This window comes from Paramisgurnus dabryanus, chromosome 23, assembly GCF_030506205.2.
Source record: "Paramisgurnus dabryanus chromosome 23, PD_genome_1.1, whole genome shotgun sequence".
NCBI classification, from domain to species: Eukaryota; Metazoa; Chordata; class Actinopteri; order Cypriniformes; family Cobitidae; genus Paramisgurnus; species Paramisgurnus dabryanus.
This window is the reverse complement of record NC_133359.1, coordinates 11479580-11502514: the sequence shown is the minus strand read 5'-3', so window position 1 is coordinate 11502514 and position 22935 is coordinate 11479580. Positions and strand designations below refer to the sequence as shown.

The window sequence follows — 22935 nt, the reverse complement described above, 5'->3', positions numbered from 1 at the left end:
TGAGTTAACTGGAAATTAAAAAAATGAAGGTTTACACTACAGTAAATTCAATTTGTTAACAATAGCTAATATGAACTAACATTGAACAAAACTTAAATAGTATTTGAAGAGTTTGGTTCCAAAACGTGATTTTTAAGTAGTTACCGCCAAAATCAGTATTGTATCAGGTCAGTATTAAAAAGTAAGTTTCTTCATTTTAAGCAAAATCCGCTATGTGCTTTGTTATTTTGTCATCTTTTCTCCCGTTTTTCCAAACTGCGACAAACGGCAGTCTTCCTTCTCTGCAGAATGCAATAAATCCACTTAACCAATCACAGCGCACCATTCCACGCATTGTAAACAATAACGGCAGCGCTTTGAATACACACAGAATCCTAGTTTTCCTCATCTAACCTTTGTACTTCGTGACCAACAAACAAACAAAAACAAAATAATACTTTTGATGGCATTGATAAACCTGAGGTGGTTTTCTGTGGCGGGAAAGAAACGTAAGCCTTCAAAATCGAATACATTACGTGAGAGGCACTCGGGCGACGGAAAAATGCCGGTTGTTGCTTGTTCTCACACGACAGCATCAAGCTTTTGTCATGCTAACACATTGACCCCAGGGGATCTTATGAAAAACTTTCCATTATTTTACGCGAAGTCAACGAAAATCGTAGCCTGGCTCCGCCCTCCTACGTGCTTCCGCTTAATTTTCATTTCGCTTCAGTACTACGTCTGGAACTGCTCTGTAGAGTTTCGTTTTTTCCTGCAAAAATCTGCAGGACCAATCAGCGAACAGATGGGGGTGGCTAAGAACGATGACGTTGAGGTCGTGCGTCAGTTTGAGTTGTAGTTCAGTAATGGCAGCGGAGAAAGACGTGAGAAAAGCTATTCGGTCCGTTGTTGCAAAACTGCTGAATATACAGAAGTTAAAGCCGGAGCAAGAACCAGGTTTGCTAAGTTTTGTTGGTCTGATTATTCATACTTGTTGTTTCCATCCGGTTTCGGTGCATGATATACGTCACGACCACACGTTAGCGATCGGCTATGGCAGATCCTGAGTGACTCTGGGCAGATCCAATAGTTTTAAACTTCAACAGAGGACCCTCCTTAACGGAAGTAACGCTTTGCAATGGAGTGTGGCCAGACTCTCTGTACAAATTAAATGAATGTACGAGAGTCTGGGTGGACCAGGCTATAGATTTATAGCATTTTGGAAAAAAACTTGTCATGGATTTATTGCATTTTGCAGAAAAAATAATCAGTTTATATAATAAATCTTTCAAAATCAAATTCTGGATTTGAATTTTTCATGTTATTATAACCTAAAGATGCTATGTGAAAGTTTGTAACAGAAAATAATGGTTTTCATTTTGTCACTTTCTTGGTATAGAAAACACATTTTTTCCCAAATTAGTCAAAATGGATTTATTGCGTTTTAACTGGTATTAACTAACATTAAAGGCGCTCTAAGCGAATCTGTGTAACGTCACTTCTCGATGACGTTCGAAGTGTTGTCAAACAAAACGTAGCGTAGCTAACTACTCCCCTCCCTTCCGTACTTTCTGAAAGAGTCATGAACACGCCCAACCCCCACTCCCAAATCCTTCTTGTCGTTTATTGGCTGGAACACTTTGTTATTTTTCGTGGTTGTAGGCTGCGCCACTTTGTATTTGTTGCAGTTTGTGGAGCCTGGGCTGTCTACAGAGACCGCGTTTTTTACAGTTTTTTTAGGACAGGCAGCTAGCAGATAGTGAGGAGATGTTTACTGTATGAAACAAAAAAATGTTTTATGACTTAAAAAGTGTGAATTTGCTTAGAGCACCTTTAACAGAGATTTAAAAAATGCTTATTATTAACTAATGCATTTACTAATATTAAAGGGAGCTTATTGAAAAGTGCCAAAACTTTATTTTAATGATGTAGTTATAGTTACCTTTTACCATAAAGTTTTTTTAATGTGTAAGAATGAAAGCATGCTTGGAATGATATATTACTGTTGCACAGGCTCGTGTGTCTCATAACTTATTTGCTTTGATTTTACAGCCGAGTTTTATGCCCAAAATCAAAGTAAATTCTTTCAAAGTGCTTCCATCCTTATTAGTATTAGTTTGTACATTGTCCTTAGAATAACTCGGTTTAGGTTGTTTACATTACATTTTTGCATATCACAGATGCTTTTATCCAAAGCAACCCACAGTGCCTTCACTGTATTTTTATCAGTATGTTTGTTATTCACTGGGATCGAATCCATGCCCTTTGCTTTGTTACCACAATGCTCTACCAAATAAGCTACAAAAAGACTTTATTTGCCTTTGTAAAATGTTCCATTTTAAAATCATGCAGTGGATTTTTGTTTTTCACTACAATTAAGTGAACATGAATTAATATTTCATATATAACACACCCATTTCTGTTCTCTCCTTTCTCCACACTTTGAAACGCACACACACAGAGGGGATCAGCCATGTGCTCGTGGCTGGTGGGGATACCCAACCTGTGGTCCCTGTAACTGCGATGTCAGCAAAGGCTTCAAAAGGGACTGCAATAAAACCACAGGAGAGTGTAGCTGCAAGGTAAGCTGCAAGTGATTGCATGCTCCAGATTCTCAATATAATGCAAAAACGCAGGAAGTGTAGCGGAGGGAGGCGTCTGAATTCAAGAAACCATTAACTTTTAGGATTTTACAGCAGTCCCACCGCATATAAAGATGATCATGTGACATTTATTGTTTAAATTATAGTGTTCTTTGAATACATAATTCTTTTTTCTGTACTTTTCAAATTTTCAATCTTGTCTTCCTCTCACACTTTTAAGGAAAACTACTATCGCCCTCCAGGCGGGGACACGTGCTACCCATGCGATTGTTTCCATCTCGGTGCTCATTCCCGGACGTGTGACCCTGTGACGGGCCAGTGCGTCTGCAAGACGGGCGTTGTGGGCCAGCAGTGCAACCGTTGCGACAATCCCTTCGCAGAGGTGACGGTTGGGGGATGTGTGGGTATGTGTGCTGTCGATCACCCAAACACTCAGATGATTGGCCAGGAGAGCAACTGACAAGATTGAACCTTTCAATCATGTATGAAAACGGTTTAAAGGAGGTCTTCCACTTGCAATGTGGACAACTTACAAAATTGTATAAATAAGGGCCAAAATATGAAAGCTGAAATATGTTTTGGATTAAAGCGTACATAAGCATGCACGGCATGATGAAATACAAGTGTAATAGCCTACTTGTTCATGATGGCTTTTTATGATGGCTGTTTGAAGTATGTGTATTGGCAGTGGCCTGTTCCTTATAAAATCTTATCATTAAACCTTCTTATAGCCCTAAACAATGTCTGTTTTTCTCAATTTTTGTTATCTAGTAATTTATGATGGCTGTCCAAAAGCCTTTGAAGATGGTATCTGGTGGCCCAGGACTACATTTGGTGGTCCTACAGCTACAAACTGCCCCAAAGGATCCATCGGTAAGATTCCTGTATGAGCTAAACCAAGAAACAATAAATGTATTTTCTAAAAAATTTTTTTTTTAAATGTGTAGGATTAATAAATATTGTTTTTTTAAAGGCACAGCAATCCGTCATTGCAGCGATGATAAAGGTTGGCTTCCCCCTGAGCTCTTCAACTGCACGTCTCTCACTTTCTCACACCTAAAGAAAGAGGTCTGTACCAGAACAACACAAAAAAATCTTAAATTTGTGCCTTATTTCCTATTGCTCTAGACTGATTAGTCTTTCATTTGGGGCCTATTTTTTCTGCATTAGAGTGAGGATCTTCATGCAAATAGTTCTCGAATAGACGGGGATCGGTCAAGAAGCCTGGCGGGTCTCCTGCAATCGGCCACCGGCAGCACTGACCGTCTCTTTGGGAATGACGTGAAGGTCGCCTACCATCTTCTGGCCAGCGTGTTAGAACACGAAAGCCTCCAGCAGGGTTTCGAGCTCACCGCCACACTCGATTCTGACTTTAACAAGGTGCAGTATGGACACACATTTTTTCTCAAACACTTCAAATGGTCATTCGAGGTCCAGAATTTGTGAGCTTGAGTAAATATTTATAGGGGTTGTGATTTAAATCCTCATGTTTGTTTTCAGAACCTCGTTATTGTTGGAAGTGCGATCCTCGATCCGGTTAACAAGGAGCACTGGGAGAAGATCCAGCGCTCTGATGGGGGCACAGCCCACCTGCTCCGTCATTTCGAAGAGTATGCCAATACCCTGGTGCAGAACCTGAGGAAGACCTACCTGAGACCCTTTACCATCATCACAGACAACATGAGTTAGTATCATGATCTGCCTTGTTAAACCGGACTGTTAGGTTGTTAAAGGGACACTCCACTTTTTTTTAAATATACTCATTTTTTTAGCTCCCCTAGAGTAAAACATTTGATTTTTACAGTTTTGGAATCCATTCAGCCGGTATGGTGCTACCACTTTTAGCATAGCTTAGCATAAATCATTGAATCTGATTAGACCATTAGCATCGCACAAAAAAACCCAAAGAGTTTCGATATTTGTCCTATTTAATGATATTATGCAGCGCCTGAAAATAGTCCCCTGCTAGTGAACGTTACCAAGGGGACTATTTTCGGGCAGTGCGTACCTGTAATATCACTACGCCTGTTACAGGCATGTTACGGCAGCAAAGTCCTTGATTATTACGCCAGAATGAGAATATAGTTCCTAGCCAGTCTGTCTTAGTACACTATGTAACTACAGAAGAGTCAAGTTTTAAATAGGAAAAATAAAGAATATTTTTGGTTATGTTTGAACGCGATGCTAAATGGTCTAATCAGATTCAATGGATTGTGCTAAGCTATGCTAGCGCCAGACCAGGAGATCAGCTGAATGGATTCCAAATGTTAAGAATCAAATGTTTAACTCTAGGGGAGCAGGAAAATAAGATTTTTTTTTTTTTAAATTGGAGTGTCCCTTTAAGTACTTTGTATTTATCACTTGCTCCATTTTCAGTTGTAGCAGTGAATTTTCTGGACCCCATCACAGACCAGGCAGAGATCCCTCACTTTCAGGAGATTAATGAAGTGTACTCGAAAGAGTTGGAGTCCTCCGTTTTCTTCCCAAACCTGCTCACTGTTTCAAAAAAGAGCAAAGGTCTCGCTCCAGAAAACTTCCAAATTTTTTCATATTGTATATTAGTGATATTCATTCAAATTTGTAATGAGTTAACCTTGTTATGTTTTCACTATAGATGCTTTTACATCAGACACTTCAGCTCAGAATGAACCAACCAAGTTTAACACCAGTATGTATGAATCGGATGCTGTTGATCCGGCATCTTCCATTAAGAAACGACGGCACGTTGAACCAGCTGACATGCCCGCTGTTGCCATGGTGATCATCTACAGATCTCTCGGTCAGCTTCTTCCAGAGAGCTACGATTCAGATCGACGTAGCCTGAGGTGCGAATTCAACGATTTTACATACAAAGTTTACAATACAATTTTTAGTATTGTAAAAAATCCCAGCTCAAAATCTAATTTATTTAAAAATAAATTCAATCTTTGAATCTTTGACATGGCCTTATGGTCAATTTTAAAGATATCTAACAGAATGTTTTTTAACTCTTTCCCTGCCATTGACGAGTTATCTCGTCAATTAAGAAAAAACATTTGCATAAAAAAGTGTGTTCCTGTTGAATTTTTATGTTAATCTGCCATACCGCGATTATCCACTAGATGGATTTACCCAATTTATGAAAAAACTGAAGCCAAAAACGTTATTTACTAATTTTAAACTCCGTGTATGTTTTGATAATCGTTCTGAATCTGAACAAAATTCCTTCCGAAAAATGCAATTATTTCAGCTTTTTGCTAAAAAATTGTATATTTAAGAGTTTTTAAGCAGAGAAAAAAGTATAGATAGGATGAAAGTTTTTTTCCCTGTTTGTTTGTTTGAAAGCATAGGGTCTGTTCTTTCATTTGATATATTCGTATGTTTAAATGGCTGGCGGGGATTGAGTTAATTACATAACATGACAAAATATTAAACCATCTGCACATAAATTATGCTTATTATAGACCTTTTCCCATAAGGACAATATGGTTTTAATCTGAGGTAAAGTAAATCTCTGGTGGTTCATGTGTCTCCAGACTCCCTACCCGTCCCGTCATTAACACACCTATAGTAAGTGTGGTGGTCCACAAAGACAGAGAACCCATCTCCACTCCTCTCCAAAAACCCATTATTCTGAACTTTAGGCTCCTGGAGACCCAGGAAAGGACCAAACCTGTGTGCATCTACTGGAACCACTCCATACCGTAAGAATCCAAAACTAATATAACTCTATATTTACATATTGTCACGTTTGTGATTCTGAGTTTTTTTTTTCTTCTATAGAGTTGCCGGTGGTGGTGCTTGGTCTTCTAAAGGCTGTGAGCTGATCTTTAGGAACTTAACACACATCAGCTGTCAGTGTAACCACATGACCAGTTTTGCTGTCCTCATGGACATCTCCAAAAGAGAGGTACAGCACCATCAGCATATTTGCAACAAACCCAAAGTTGATTCTGTGTGAATTGTGCAAACTGTTGAATGCTCATTTTCAATACATTGGCAAAAAGCTAAATGCCTGGTGCATTGCATCAACCGTGGCTAATTTGTATATACAATCTTAATGAAATGTGCAACTTTATTCAGTGCACTGATGGAATTTCCACTAAAACAGGATATTAAAGTGGGACACTTTGAGTGGCTCCTCCCATTTGCAAATAGCCAATAGGGGTTTCATTTATGAGAAGCTGAAGTGCAGAATGATGTCATAAAAATCACTCATCTGTACTGATGGAAGTGAGAGAAATGTTGTTAATGTGTTGGAGTACAATATAGTAGTTTATAAATATCTTTTATTCAATTTTTGTGGACTTTGTCATGACTGAACCACTTATCTTCTCAATTTTAGCATGGTGATGTTCTTCCTCTGAAAGTGGTCACGTACACCACAGTATCTGCTTCTTTGGTGGCCCTCCTCATCACCTTCCTGCTTTTGGCAATCCTCCGCAGGCTGCGCTCCAACATCCACAGCATCCATAAGAACCTGGTGGCTGCCATCTTCCTCTCTGAGCTCATCTTCCTCATTGGAATAAACCAGACTGACAGACCGGTGAGCCAATGAGATGCCTTGAACACTGACCAAAAAAATAGAGTTCTTGCTTTCACTACCTCCTTATTGGTTGATATTATTTGGATGAAACATTTCCTATATGCCACATTGCAGAGTTAAAAAATTCAAATTTGATTATTTTGTCCTTTTTAGTTTATATGCACCGTAGTGGCCATTCTCCTACACTATTCATACATGTGCACATTTGCCTGGATGTTTGTGGAAGGGCTGCACATCTATCGGATGCTGACTGAGATGCGCAACATCAACCATGGCCACATGCGCTTCTACCATGCCATCGGCTGGGGAATACCTGCTATTATCACAGGTGTGACGCACACATTCATTCACTGGCCATGTGTCGGTTTACGATCAGCTCTTCCGGACATTATTTTGTGCTGATATGTTTTCTCACTCAGGTTTAGCTGTGGGTTTGGATCCACAGGGTTACGGAAACCCAGATTTCTGCTGGCTATCTGTTTATGACACTCTTATCTGGAGCCTCACGGGTCCCATCTCCATAGTAGTGCTGGTAAGTGATAGACTTTGATTGCACGTATGCCATCTTTGCAAGCATATAGCCCCTCACCCAAACTAAAAAACTTTTTCACTTAATTTTTGGCATTTTTAATCATATTAAAAAATGAATCTCTTTTTTTTAGATTAATATGTTACTAATCTTGCTGGCAGCCAAGGCATCTTGTGGTAGAAGACAGCGAATGGAGAAGCCTGGAGCAATGTAAGGCCAACAAATGCTTTTTGAACTTAACATCAGTCAGTGTTACAAAAATATATCTGACCTTAAAAAAGATACATGCAAATTAAAGTTCAATTTTATTTAAACTTTTCTTTAGCTCGGCTCTTCGGGTGGCTTTTCTTCTTCTGTTGCTCATCAGCGCCACCTGGCTGCTGGGTCTCATGGCAGTCAACAGTGATGCACTTACCTTTCACTACCTCTTTGCCATTCTCAGCTGCTTACAGGTACAATGAGAAAGGTCTTTAGTAATGTGATTAAATACTAGTTTGTCTTTACATTTTGTTGAAACATACATACGGATAACTCAAGCTGATTTGAACAAATGTCTAAATATATAAATGCATACCTTTAACTACCAAAAATGGATGTTTTGGTAATTATTAAATTATATTTGTCAAATGTAAAAACTTCTTATCTTCACTCCAGGGTATTTGCATCTTTTTGTTCCACTGTGTTCTCAACAAAGACGTCAGGAAGAACCTTAAAAGTGTTTTTATAGGGAAGAAAGCTCCAGCTAAGGATCTAAGTGTAACACACCCAACTTTACTCACAGTAAGCTTGACTGCTCATTATCTCACTGATGTTTTTTTTCTCACCATATACATGTCATATTCACAACATTTTTTGAGTTTTTTTATGGAGGAACATAAAGATTGATAATAAAATGTTGCTTCTGTTGTTCTAGCGTTCTCTGAATGGTGATCCCTACGCAGAGAATGGAGGGCTGTACCGCACCAACATCGGAGAGTCCATGGTGTCTTTACAGAGCTCTGTGAGATCGGGCAAAAGTCACAGCAGTAGCTACCTCGCTTGCACTCTCAGGTAATAAACCCAGGCTGGATTTCATATATGCAGATTTAATCTCATGTATCATTGTGTTTGATAGCACAAACATGCCATCAACTGTCTGTAAAGAAAATATATTAAGTAATAAAAAAATCCTGTTTTTTTTTTATTTTGCATATTGCTGGATTGACAAATGCCTTCATGAACCTTTCAGTCTTACAGTATTTCATTAATCATCTTGCATGAAAATACTTAAATAAATGGAGTAAAAAAGGAGGAGAGATACTGCAACAACCTTAAAAAAATAAATATAAAAAAGTAGTAGAAATGGAGGATAAATATTGTAGCAAAGTTACTAATTAATAAAATGGAGGATACATATTGCTGCAAAATTAATAATTAATACAAATGAACAAAAATGCAAGATAAATATTGCAGCAAAATTGATAAAGTAATAAATATAAGTTAAATTGGAAAATAAATATTGTAGCAAAATTAATAAATATAAGTAATATTGGAGAATACATATTGCAGCAAAATTATTAAAGTAATAAATATAAGTAACATTGGACAATAAATATTGTAGCAAAATTAATAAAGTAATAAATATAAGTAACATTGGAGAATAAATATTGCAGCAAAATTAATAAACTACTAAATATAAGTAACATTGGAGAATAAATATTGGAGCAAAATTAATAAATATAAGTAACATTGGAGAATAAATATTGGAGCAAAATTAATGAATTAATAAGAACAAGTAAAAATGTAGGATAAATATTGCAGCAAAATTGATGCATTAATAAAAATGAGTAAAAATTGAGGATAAATATTGCAGCAAAATTAATGCATTAATAAAAATGAGAACAAATTGAGGATAAATATTGCAGCAAAATTAATGAATTAATAAAAATGAGTAAAAATTGAGAATAAATATTGCAGCAAAATTAATGCATTAATTAAAATTAGTAAAAAGGGAGGATAAATATTGCAACAAAATTAATAATTAATGAAAAAATTAAAATGAAAGATACATATTGCAGCAAAATTCATAAATGTATAAAATTGAGGATTCATATTGCAGCAAAATTAATAAATAATAAAAATGAGTAAAATGGAGGATAAATATCACAACAAAATTAATAATTAATAAAATAGAGGATACATATTGCAGCAAAATTAAAAATGTAAAAAACTGAATAGATATGGAGGATAAATATTGCAGCAAAATTAATACATTAATAAAAAAAGAGTAAAAATGGAGGATAAATATGGCAGCAAATTAATACATTCATAAAAATGAGTAAAACCACAGGATAATATTACAGCAAAATTAATAAAGTAATAAAATGTGAAATAATCTTTTCCACATTTAGTGTAAATTCATGCCATTGAGCAATGCCTTTTGCAGTTTATATTAGTTTATATTTGTTTATATTAATATCTTTTGCCTTTCTATGTACAAAATGTTTATTGTACACTTACTTTACCAGCACTGATTTGTACACTAATAAATATTTGATAAATATTGCAGCAAAATTAATGAATTAATAAAAATGAGTAAAAATTGAGAATAAATATTGCAGCAAAATTAATGCATTAATTAAAATTAGTAAAAATGGAGGATAAATATTGCAATAAAATTAATAATTAATGAAAAAATTAAAATGAAAGATACATATTGCAGCAAAATTCATAAATGTATAAAATTGAGGATACATATTGCAGCAAAACTAATAAATTAATAAATATAAGTAACACTGGAGGATAAATATTGCAGCAAAATTAATAAAGTAATAAATATAAGTAACATTGTAGGATAAATATTGCAGCAAAATTTATAAATAAAAAAAAATGAGTAAAATGGAGGATAAATATCACAACAAAATTAATAATTAATAAAATAGAGAATACATATTGCAGCAAAATTAAAAATGTAAAAAACTGAATAGATATGGAGGATAAATATTGCAGCAAAATTAATACATTAATAAAAAAAGAGTAAAAATGGAGGATAAATATGGCAGCAAATTAATACATTCATAAAAATGAGTAAAACCACAGGATAATAATACAGCAAAATTAATAAAGTAATAAAATGTGAAATAATCTTTTCCAAATTTAGTGTAAATTCATGCCATTGAGCAATGCCTTTTGCAGTTTATATTAGATTATATTAATATATTTTGCCTTTCTATGTACAAAATGTTTATTGTACACTTACTTTACCAGCACTGATTTGTACACTCTTATATGCATAATGCACACATCATCCCATTTGGCAAAAAATATATTTTAAAATGAAAAAAAAAAATGGTCAAAAAGTATATAGATGAAAAAAATTGTTTTTGTAAACATATTCCGAAATATATTTCAGCAAATTATCTATATGGTATTTTTAACTAAAACTTCACATACATAGGGACACCAAAGATTTTTTTGACATCTTAAAATGTCTTGTGAAATCAATGTCTTGCTAAATATTACAATTAAAATGTATAATCATATATATGTTTCGAATCCCAGCTATTAAATGCAGAGTAAAAAAAAATACATAAATGCCTTTAATCCACTATATCATGTCTGCCAAATCCATAAAAGTAAATCATTCTGTTAACATACAGGGAGAAAAAACACAGCGTGTCCTCAAATGGCAGAAAAGTGGTGCGGGATGAAAAAGACTCGACACTCTTTATTCACAAGAGTAACAAGACAGGAGGTGCGGATGCAGTTAGCCTCATACACTTTCTTATTATATTAACTTTTGCATTGTTTGTACTTTTTAGGCTGTAATGAAAAGCTAATAATTGAACTGTATTAAACCAATAGTGCCTATAATCTGATGATAACTTATGTCTGTTCAGACTCCGATTCAGACAGTGAACTCTCAGTGGATGACCACAGCAGCTCCTGCGCTTCGTCCCACTCCTCCGACAGTGAGGATGATACCAGGCGCTCGAAGACCAAATGGAATAATGAAAGATCGCCCATCCAGAGCGCTCCTAAAGGTGCCTGTGACCTCTTCTATGATCACTGAGACTTGGCAGGTTTTATTTAAGCCTGTGAAATAACTACTAAATAGCTCACTGCACATGTGTTACAAATGTTGTGCAGGGGACGTAGTGTCCGGTCACAAGAAGCCATACCGTCCGGAGGAGCTGCACAAAGCCTCTGAAATCGAAGATGTGGCTGGTCAAGAGAAACTGTGCGTGGAGACCAAAGTAAGCGTGGAACTTCACCAAGGGAATAAAGTCAATCACAACGGCGACGTGTCTCACGATGAAAGTCCACCCAGTCAGCCAAACAGCAACCAGCTGCCAAGGAGAGGTGAGAAATTATATGTCATGCATATTTTTTTTTCATTTATATAAGATATATTAGAAATGATCGCAGTGAGAGCTTGGATTGTATATTTATACATTTTCTGCATTTATGTGCATGACCATAAGGGCCTCACATCAGCAGGGGGGTGACATGAAAGAACTGCAGGGGGTTCAGAAGATTTTGACAGTAATGCATTAAAAATGCATAATCGCATGTACAAATAAATTATCTTAGAAAAGGGATAAATGAGTTGTTTAAATAATGTGTAAGTTAATTACAAAATAAAACCTCTGATTACATATTTGGTGCAACACTTCCATATCATTTCCATACTTGTTTTTGTGATCTACAGGCATTTTAAAGAACAAGATCACATATCCTCCTCCGCTGACAGACAAGAACATGAAGAACCGCTTAAGGGAGAAACTCAGTGATTATAAACTTCCCTATAAGAGTTCACCTGTAGATTCAAATGACGAAATTCGCCAAGGAACAGAGGCCAAGAGCATCATCATCAAACCACCTCCAATATCACCACAGCCGGCGCTGAATGGAGGGAGGGGTCCTATCGCTGCAGTAGAGGAAGACTTTGATTCTGAGTAAGTAGCGTATAATGTTACGTTATGTTACATTGGGTAACATTATAAGTGATCACATTTCTCACCCTTTTTTCGTATAGTGGAAGCAATGAAACTTCAATCTGAGTCTGCTTTGAGGACATCAGATGTCCGGGAAGTGGTTTTGGGACATTTATGAAGATCAAGCAGTATTACTACACAGCATGGTCCTGTCGTGAATAAAGTAATGATTGTGTAGCTACAGTACAGTACTGTTTATAAAGATGTTTGGAGAACTCGAAATCCCAGCATTCAAAGGTGCAAGAAAATCTTTAACTGCATGGAACAAAGTTGATCTGAAGCTAAAATGTGCTAAAGATTGATATGCGTTTCTCTTGTGTAAGTAATGTTTATAGGTAACTTTTTTATTTTAGATATAAAACTTGTTTGTAAATTGTAAATTAGGATTTCAGCATGATGCCAATTTGTTTATTTATGTTCACTGTGATCATTTTACAGCACTGTTTGAAATGTTTCTTGTTGTGTTTATATTGTATATTTTTATATTTGTAGCTTAATTTGTACAATGGTTTATATATTAGTTGGGTCGTTTTAATTAAGGAGTTTTATTCTTGAAGATATCCGCTTTACCCCCCGTCTGTAATTCTTTGTCAGCATTCTGTATGGACGGTTTGATCCGTTGTATTTTTACAATGATTACCACTGACAGTATTTAACAACATGTTCAGCATGCCATTTTTATTACTGCCAGTGCTGTACATATAAAACAGTGTTTTCTATGTTTGCTAAGCATGTTAATTACAATAAGAGACTCAAAAGTGCCTGTTGAAAAACAATATTTTAATGCTCTGCCAAACCTCCTGTAAATAATATACGCGCTTTTCTTTACAAATTCAGGGAGACATTTTTGGTTTGTAAATGTCCACTAACTGTTGTCAGGTCATTATGTAATGCATGTTAGTTAATAGTCATAACATTTAGTAAGAAACATCCTAGCGTAAAATACATTGAATGTGTATCCAAGAAATACCTCCATTACTTCTCAATGTTCATAAATACTACATACCAGCAGGTAAAGAATAAAGGTATTTATATTCCTTACTATTGGCACTGATAAAACATTTAAACATTGTAAATAAACAGCTTTTAAAGATTTATTATTCTTTTGTTGCTAATTTTGGTGTACCTTACTAGGTTGAGAAAACAATTTAAGTGTTTACATACTGCATATGTTATGTTGAAGACATTTTTGCATTTATCTGATAGCATTCAAGTAGAAGACGGGGTGGAAGGAGTGGTACAGAATCGGCAAATAACCTCGAAGAAGTAGCCGAAAGTGCCACTAAATCATATGTCGGAACACTGGCAACTACACAGTTAACTCCATTGGTTTTAATGGAAACATTGAACAACCGATTTGATGGCAAGCGGTCTGTCGGCTCAACCGAAACAGCACTGCTGATGGTCACGAAAGCGTTACGGCTACAGCTAAGGTGGAATCAAAATCGTTCTGATTCTGCTAGACCTGTTGGCCGCCAACCATTAGATCCTACCAGCAACCCTATAGTCGCTAGGTATCACAGGTACTCCTCTCCAATGGTTTCAAGTCTTATCTCTCCGATAGTTCCTTCAGGATGTCATGTAGAGGCACGTTGTCCACAGCCAACCAGATGGTCACTGGGGTCCCTCAGGGATCAGTGCTTGGTCCACTCCTTTTCTCCATCAACATCCTTAGGACATATCATACAGGCACATGGCTTTTCCTACCACCTCTATGTTGATGAGACCTTCTCATTTCACCCAGACAATCCCACCATAGCAGCACACATTACAGAACGCCAAAAAAACGAGACTTTCCAAGGAAAAAGGGGACGTCTAGTCACCTAACTTTAACAGCTTAGCTTTAATCAAATGTCTTCTGACTGTCACAGTACATACAGATCATTTTAGATAATCTCTGATCTTTCTAAATGTGATGAAAGGCTGAATCTTTGCCTTCCCGACTATCTGTATTAACCGTAGTTGCTTGTTTTCTTCCATGTGCTTTGTTTTTTTCCCCTTCTAAAGCATTTAAGATAATTTTAGCTGAGCATCCTATAAACTTTGCTGCATTTTTTATATGTTTCCCCTCTCAAATCAACTTTTAATTAAAATTGCTCTGGGCAATGATGGAACTGTCCATTTTACTTATTTTTAAACTTTATTATTAAACTTATTTTGATCACGCCACTTTCAATAAATAAGTCTATAACTCAGTACAAGTAGTGTGAATATCATTACAAATGGTTCTATTGTTTTTCATAATTTTGCCCTGAGGACATCAACCACTTGGCAAAATCAGGAGAGCCATATTGCTACTACTAGAAACAACAGTGGTTTTTCAGGTTACTGATGTTGCATTGCTATTATTTTGAATGTAACTGTACATATAGGGGTGGTTTCCGAGACAGGGCTTATCCTAGTCCAGTTTGAGCTGCCTTAATTTAAAAACACCTTGTACTGACATATCTAAACATATATAAATGCCATTGTTTTAACTAAGGTCTAGTCCTGGATTAATCTTAACGCTGCCCGGGAAAGCGACCCATAAAGTATGCATACAACGGTGAAGAGAGAGTTCAGAGACGTTCTGTTAATATTATTCTGAAGAGTAGTCATAGCTGTCAACTTCAGAGGTAGATTGATCCCAAAAGTCTAGATTATCAACCTTGCAAATGTCTGTTCGGGTAATACAAATAAGAATTATGGCATACAGTATATAAATGGTTAGAAAAAAGAAGAAGGTGCATTTCTCCAGACTATAGGCAATGGCAACTGTGCTGTCTTCGCCACTCTCCTCTTTATCCATTTTCTCCAGAAACTTCACAATCTTCTGGAGTGAAGCCTGTTCTGATAGCAGACCACCAGACTTTGTCTCAATCACATCAGGATCTGTAAATGTAGACCATAACATCTCATGATTCACATGAACTTGTATAAAGATAACTATATTATTTCCATTCGCACATTTGGCACATTACTCATTGAAAGCCCATTAAAGTAAATAACTCTTACTGTTGTTTTCTTGGCCACCCTCTGGCTCTGTATCTTTACCGCTGCCGTGTGTTTTAGTGACTTTTGATGTTTTTTTGCGTCTGCATGGAATGATGCTGCCATCTTCAGACAGACGTGTTAACACGATGGAAATCAGCATACTCAGCACCAAACAGACCAGACAGAAACTAAAGTGATAGTCTTTAAAACAAAACCAGGAAAAAAGAACATTTATTGTACTTATTAGTATTACCTCACATCAATAGTTATAAAAAGTTACCCATTGCAGTTAGCCGAACGTTGTCATACTCAAAATTCTAGTCAGGATTTGACTCGAAGCAACCATTACATTTCAAGGTAAGAATGAAACTACAATGATTGTTTGTCTTAAAAGAAATAAATCTGAATTTTCTAATCTATTTTGATTGAAATGTGAGAAATGTGAGAAGCTCCCTCCAAAGATTCTCTATTGGGTTTAGGTTTGGAGACTGGCTATGCCACACCGGAACCTTGATATGCTTCCTACAGAGCCACTCCTTGGATATCCTGGCTGTGTGCTTCAGGTCATTGTCATGTTGGAAGACCCAGCCTCGACCCATCTTCAATGCTCTATCTGAGGGAAGGAGGTTGTTCCCCAAAATCTCGCAATGCATGGCCCCGGTCATCCTCTCTTTAATAAAGTGCAGTCGCCCTGTCCCATGTGCAGAAAAACACCCGCAAACATGATGCTACCACCCCCATGCTTCACAGTAGGGATGGTGTTCTTCTTGGGATGGTACTCATCATTCTTCATCTTCCAAACACGTTTAGTGGAATTATGACCAAAAAGTTATATTTTGGTGTCATCTGACCACATGACTTTCTCCCATGACTCCTCTGGATCATCCAAATGGTCATTGGCAAACTTAAGACGGGCCTGGACATGTGCTGGTTTAAGCAGGGGAACCTTCCGTGCCATGCATGATTTCAAACCATGACGTCTTAGTGTATTACCAACAGTAACCTTGGAAACATTGACCAGCTCATCCCGTGTAGTTCTCCGTAGCCCTTTCCAGCCTTGTGGAGGTGTACAATTTTCTCTCTAGTGTCTTTGGACAGCGCTTTGGTCTTGGCCATGTAAGTAGTTGAATTCTTACTGATTGTATGGGGTGGACAGGTCTTTATGCAGCTAACCTCAAACAGGTGCAATTCTAGCTGATACACAGGTGTTCAAATACTTATTTGCAGATGTATCATACAAATAAATAGTTCAAAAATCATACATTGTGATTTCTGGATTTTTTTAATGATGTCTCTCACAGTGGACATGCACATACGATGACAATTTCAGACCCCTTCATGATTTCTAAGTGGAAGTACTTGCACAATAGCAGGGTGTTCAAATACTTATTTTCTTCACTGTATATTAGTACATCAATACAGGTGTGTGTGTCCAAGATGGCAGCGGTAGATCATCGGCCAAACACAGACACTGGCGAAAAATTCAGTTTGGTAATGAAGTAGCCAAACAACTACACCTGTTGTAATTGCCATCATTAATGCATTTGATGCAGTTAAGATGCATGCGTGTACGTTTATGGTTTACTCACAGAGGAGAGGGCTGCAATTTCCACCATTAGGCAGATGATCATTGAGGATGAGGAGGAACATGGTGAAGCTCAGGACCAGGGTGACCTTAAAAGTGTTGAGCTCCCCTCCTTGAAATGGCAGAGCAAAGCTCACCAGGTCAGCACACATTATAAGAGCACTGGGCAAGATCAGAGTCACAAATGCACCAAAGGGGTTGATAGATAGGGTGACCTGTTGAATAATCAGAAGCATTTGATTTCTTAAAGTTTTGTACTGTTAGTGAGGTCATACATTATGCATTTCTTTAGTTCTGAGAGACTAAACAATAGATGGTAAATCATGCAATCAATAATGCTTTGAGAGTTTAATGTTACAGGTAACCTTTTACACCTGCTCTGGTTTTAATGTTGTAGCTGATCAGTGTAAACTTTAAACAGTGATGGCGTGACCATTCGTGATCAAGTGATGAAAGACAGAAATGAATACAAATAAACTCAACACGATCATTTGTAGGATTACAATTGAATAATTACAAAGAGATAATTGCGATTTGCTTGTGACTTATCCGCAATCTTGGACACGTTCAAAGTCTGCCACTCTCCTTGACTACCACCGATCAAAGAAACATTATCAGCAATGTTCAGTTTCAGTGAACAAACTAGATAAACACAAACAAGAGAACAAACAGACAGCAGTTATTTCTCAGAGGCTTACTGAGTGATTTTAACATAAAAAAAGTCAGATCTGGGGCCCCATTGACTTCCATAGTTGAACAAATTTAATTGTATGGAACTGAATGGTGCCCCAGATCTGTTTGTTTATTAACATTCTTTAAAATGTCTTCTTTGTCAAAAGGTTTGTAACAACTTGAGGGTGAATAAATTATGACAGAATTTTCATTTTTGGGTAAACTATGTCTTGAAGACACATTCTATCAATGTGTGTGTTTTAAGAGTGAAATCGTGACGTTGCCAGTGCAAGGGTATATAATTTTTTCATCTTGAAAAAATGTATGCATAAAATTTGCAGGTAAATAGTTAAGGCAAATCAGATCCTAATCTGCTTTAGAATAAATGACTGAATTTGAATCTTACATTTTTGGCTCCATCCATTGATGGCCACAGGACACTCCCCAAACACATATGGATAGTTGAATAAGTTGATTTGGCAGCTTACGGATGTGTATAAGATAATAGAGTGCTTCACAACACCGTCTCTCCTCACCTGCACATCATTTGTGTACGGCTCCGTAGTTGTGTCTAATCTGAACACAGACAGAGACAGATTCAGAGAATATAGCATCTCAACTGAGTCCAAATTTGGGGCAAAACTGACACTAAAAGTGACAAAAATGCTCCAGATACTGGAAGAATAGTTTAATAAATTAATATAAACTTATCAACCTTCACAAGGGAGTGGAATATATGTCTCATATCTTTTGTTGCTGATGATCAAGCTGTTTTTACCACTTCTGCCATCTGGTGGAAATCAAACTAAGCATTTGCCAATATGAACAGTTGTGTATTGTCTTAAAACCGTGAACAAACGACACAATGCAAAAAAGGAAAAGCAAATATGATCGAATAAAATAAAAAAAGTCAGTGTTTTAGAAATAATTGACAACGGGCCATTTAATTATTTGAATATAATGCACACAATCAGAATAAAGTATTCAACAGCCCCGTGGTATTATAATGATAAAATAATGACAAATGTTCTCTTCTATCACTCCTCTTTACAATAAACAGAAGAAAACACATTTACTTTAAGTTGAACTCACGCATTGTCCAGAACGATCGTGGGAGTCCAGATTTTATCAACAGGTAACACAACAGCTGGATATCTATATTTATCAAGAAGCCATCCAAGATCAGGATCTTTCCATTGCTATGGGGAAGTAAAAACTACTGTATTATTAATTTTATAATGCTGTGCTTGCCTGGCCTAATCACAGCTGTGATGATATAGAGCAGTGGTTCTCAAATTTTTCTGCGTGTGGCCCCCCTTGTATACGGTGCATTCCCTCGCAGCCCCCCCAAAAGAAAATTTATGACAAAAACTAAAAATAATAATTTTAATTAAACAAAACATATTAAATTATACAAAGTAGTGATGTTGGTTAGTAGACTTATTTTTTGTTTGTTTGTTTAATTACACAAAATGTATGATAAATAAATGTATTTTATAAAATGTCATAAAACTGGGGCCCCCCTGGCACCGTCTCGCGGCCCACCCCAGTTTGAGAACCACTGATATAGAGTGATATCACACAACTATGAAAGCGATATTGCTTATAAAATGTATACATATAAGAACACCTTCAGATCAATAGATTTATGACTTCAAGAGAAACTTTTCAGAGAAGTGACATTAAACTTTTAAACAGTGTTTTTCTCACACATAATAATGCCATCTGAACTTAATATTTAATATTTTATGTAAATAATACAATATAATATCAGTTCAAACTATTGGTAACAAAGCCAAACACACTTTTGTATTTGTATTCCATTAAACTCATCTACTCACCATGTTTATCTTGATACGGCTGTTCATTTGCATTGCCTTTGTGTCCTAAAAATTATGATATAGTTAAGAGATGTTTGATACACAGACACACACACACACACACACACACACACACACACACGCACACAGTATAAAATGTGATTAACATGACAAAGAAAATGGTACTTACAAAAGACAGTGTCTGATATTGAATTGCAGTGATGTTTACTGTGATGGTACAGTTATCACCCTGTGGCGCGCTCAGAAGTTCCTTTTCAACCAAAATATTTGCCAGACACCTTCGATCACAGTCTGTGCCATTTCCACTAGCCATCACTACTGTATAAGACCAGGTTAACATATTACTCTCAAACATATATATATATATATATATATATATATATATATATATATATATATATATATATATATATATATAAACTGTAAAAAAATTCCGTAGAAACTGCAGCTGGGTTGCCGGTAATTTACCGTAGATTTAATTTTATGTTTTTTACTGGCAACATTTTGTTCAAAGTTAAATGAAAATTAAACATTTACAAGTCTTTGTCTTTACAGAGTAAAACTAGAAAAACAGCATCAAGCTAAACATTCTGGGAAACAAAATCTGAAGCAAAAAACAGAAAAAGGTTGATGATGATTTCTGGTTCCCAGAATGCTTTTTATGAGGCTGTTATTGTATAGTTTTATTCTGTAAAGATAAAGACTTGTTAATACTTAAAATTTATTTAACTTTTAACAAACTCTTGCCAGTAAATAACATAAATGTAAATCTACGGTAAATTACCGGCAACCCAGCTGCAATAACATTGTAATTTCTACGGATTTTTTTTACAGTGATATCATTAGTTTTTACATTTAAAAGAATCATCAGAATTATATAAATGATATCAATAATGCAGACATGATATTACAAAGGGTATTCAATAAAAAAGATTAATACAGACCAGTTTTTATTATTTATTTAAAAAGCTAGTTTTCTTTTAAATAGTCCCTTAACAATTTTACATTAAAAAAACAAATTTGTTTATTATCTTAGATTTTGGACCTTACTGCATCTAAAATCTACAGCAGGATTTTTTGCATTAATAATTTTGTTTGCAGAAATCAAACTAAAGCTTTAGAAGTCCTGTTACTTAACTGTCTCAACTGTAGTTAATATATAATTATCACCACATAATATTTCATAGTAATAAATTATAATAGTAGTAGTAAGAAGTAGGTGCTAGTTATTACCAGTCAGAGATGCCATTAGGAGGCTCAAAGTTGAGATCGCAGATGCCATTTCAGCTCCTATGAATTCAAGCAAAAAAACACAAAACTACTGTCGCATGTATTACTCTTATATAAACTCTACTTAAACTTTAAAAAATGAAAAAACAAATTAGCATTACCTTGATAAGCATGCATCAAAAATATCCTAATCTTCCACATGCTTCAGCTTTGACTTTTTATAGTTTGAGGAGAACAAAAACCTCAAACTCATTTAAAGGTTACCAGCTCTTTGAATACCATGCGCGTTCAAGGTATTATGCAAGTCAAACAAAGGAGAGCCAGTTCGTAACCAATGTACATGAAATTTGAAACAAGTTTGTCTTGTTATGAGGTTTTTAAAGACCTCATTCATGTTATTGTTACAAATGTCTTAACGTTTCACAGCAAAAGAGTAATTACTTGGAATTCTTTCAGCTGCCTTACAATCTAACAGAGGGCCATTCTGCTTCACAAAAGAGTTCATATCTACTGTATGAGAATAAACACTGTATATTAGCCAACACTAGACCGCCTTCAGTAATGTTTAAAAGCGCAGAGATGATTAAAGCAACACATTTATAAAAGGATGGCTTATCTTAAATATGCAATGCAGTTTTGCCCTATGTTGTTTGCATATCGGTCTGGCATTAACTTAAATATAATACTATAATATGATGAACTGTTGGGGACACAGCAAAACCCCCAGTGTTAAATGAACACTCGGCCTAAGTCAGTACTAGTCCTTACTAAATCTAGGGGCGGTTTCCCGGACATTAGACTAGTCCTAGACTAAAATAAATGTAAGAGCTGTCCAAACTGAAAACAGCTTGCACTGACATATCTTAAAATACATCAGTGCCCTTTGTTTTGCCTCAAAATGCACACAAGTAATGTTTTTAATAAGGCATGTTTGTTAAAACTAATTATTTTTCCTAATTAAACTAAGGCCTAGTTCTAGTTTAAGATAATCTCTGTACGGGAAACCACCCCTAAGATGTTTAAACATCTTTTATAAACATGCTTAGAAGATGATGTTCTCAGATGATGCACTCAGAAGATATAGGCCACTTTCTGTATCATATTTTTTCTATTTATTTTTTATACTTCCTGCTGTGGCAACACCGTTAGAGATATCAAAAAGTCCTCCACAATTAATAATTTTCAATGCATTGGCATGATTTTTTCAAAGTTTTAGCAAACAATTGGGCTCCGCACCTATGGTAAAGGACGCTGGCCTAATAATAATTAAAATAATAATAATTAATAAAGAAAATGTAATACAGCTTTGCATATTTTTTTATATAAGCATCCCTCCTCATGTTAAAGTAAAAAACTAACTTGGCTATGAGCTTTTGTCATTTTATTATTTTTTCCCAAACTAATATTGCTAATTTAAGTTAAATGTAAATTTATTTTAGTTTAAGTTTAATTTTAACTTATTTAACGTATTTCATCTTTTTCCAAGGTAAATTTTCTAATTATCATTTCCTACAAGTTTTTCAACTAAAATTTAATTTTATAGATTGCTTGTTTCTAATTAGTTTTTTAGTTATCTATAATAACCCTGCTGTTCTCTGTGCACACAGAAAAAAAACCACATTTAAACATAAAGCCATCCTGATGTCGATTGCGTGTTAGCAAAAACCGTCCGATTCCGAATTATGGCCGGTCGATCCGAACATATCTACATAAAACAAAAATTACATCAATTGAAAGACAAAACCATGGACAAAACAAATCTCGCTGTGTATGAACAGAAGTTTGAATTCCGCGGGACTTCCGGGTTCTCCAGTGAACGGTGGCATTATGGGAAAGGTAGTCCTTTTCATACTGCGTCTTTAAATCTGTTAAATCTGACGTTTAATGACTATCGTGTACGAGGTGAACTGCAAACCAAACTACGTCGTATCCTATCGGGAAAGAGAGTACACTATAATAAATAGTATCATGTTGAAAGCTATTAGACATGGTTGTAATAATCAACTAAATTGTTAAGGCTTA

General features: G+C 35.7%; 2 protein-coding genes across 2 annotated transcripts in view; one reads left to right on the top strand and one right to left on the bottom strand.

Annotated features, from left to right (window-relative positions):
• Positions 1-14380, top strand: part of celsr1b (cadherin EGF LAG seven-pass G-type receptor 1b) — a 64103-nt gene extending 49723 nt beyond the window's left edge. Inside the window, exons 14-35 of the mRNA XM_065291883.2 lie at positions 2441-2561; positions 2803-2986; positions 3354-3455; positions 3556-3650; positions 3753-3962; positions 4083-4266; positions 4959-5099; positions 5197-5407; positions 6098-6265; positions 6345-6471; positions 6907-7107; positions 7261-7435; positions 7527-7639; positions 7770-7846; positions 7962-8088; positions 8291-8416; positions 8550-8686; positions 11275-11369; positions 11515-11658; positions 11765-11977; positions 12327-12573; positions 12654-14380. Coding sequence (XP_065147955.1) covers positions 2441-2561; positions 2803-2986; positions 3354-3455; positions 3556-3650; positions 3753-3962; positions 4083-4266; positions 4959-5099; positions 5197-5407; positions 6098-6265; positions 6345-6471; positions 6907-7107; positions 7261-7435; positions 7527-7639; positions 7770-7846; positions 7962-8088; positions 8291-8416; positions 8550-8686; positions 11275-11369; positions 11515-11658; positions 11765-11977; positions 12327-12573; positions 12654-12678 — 3223 coding nt within the window. The 3' untranslated portion in view covers positions 12679-14380. The remainder of the gene's footprint in view (positions 1-2440; positions 2562-2802; positions 2987-3353; positions 3456-3555; positions 3651-3752; positions 3963-4082; positions 4267-4958; positions 5100-5196; positions 5408-6097; positions 6266-6344; positions 6472-6906; positions 7108-7260; positions 7436-7526; positions 7640-7769; positions 7847-7961; positions 8089-8290; positions 8417-8549; positions 8687-11274; positions 11370-11514; positions 11659-11764; positions 11978-12326; positions 12574-12653) is intronic.
• A 9-nt stretch (positions 14381-14389) lies between these two features.
• On the bottom strand, positions 14390-21322 carry LOC135781418 (5-hydroxytryptamine receptor 3A). The gene is made up of 10 exons (XM_065291884.1): positions 21075-21322; positions 20917-20973; positions 19853-20001; positions 19684-19728; positions 18935-19041; positions 18249-18418; positions 17688-17812; positions 17175-17385; positions 15607-15786; positions 14390-15483 (listed from the first exon to the last, which is right to left on the bottom strand). The coding sequence occupies exons 1-10, from the start codon at positions 21112-21114 to the stop codon at positions 15191-15193; spliced, it is 1377 nt and encodes a 458-aa protein (XP_065147956.1). The 5' UTR covers positions 21115-21322; the 3' UTR covers positions 14390-15190.
• Positions 21323-22935: the final 1613 nt, after the last annotated feature.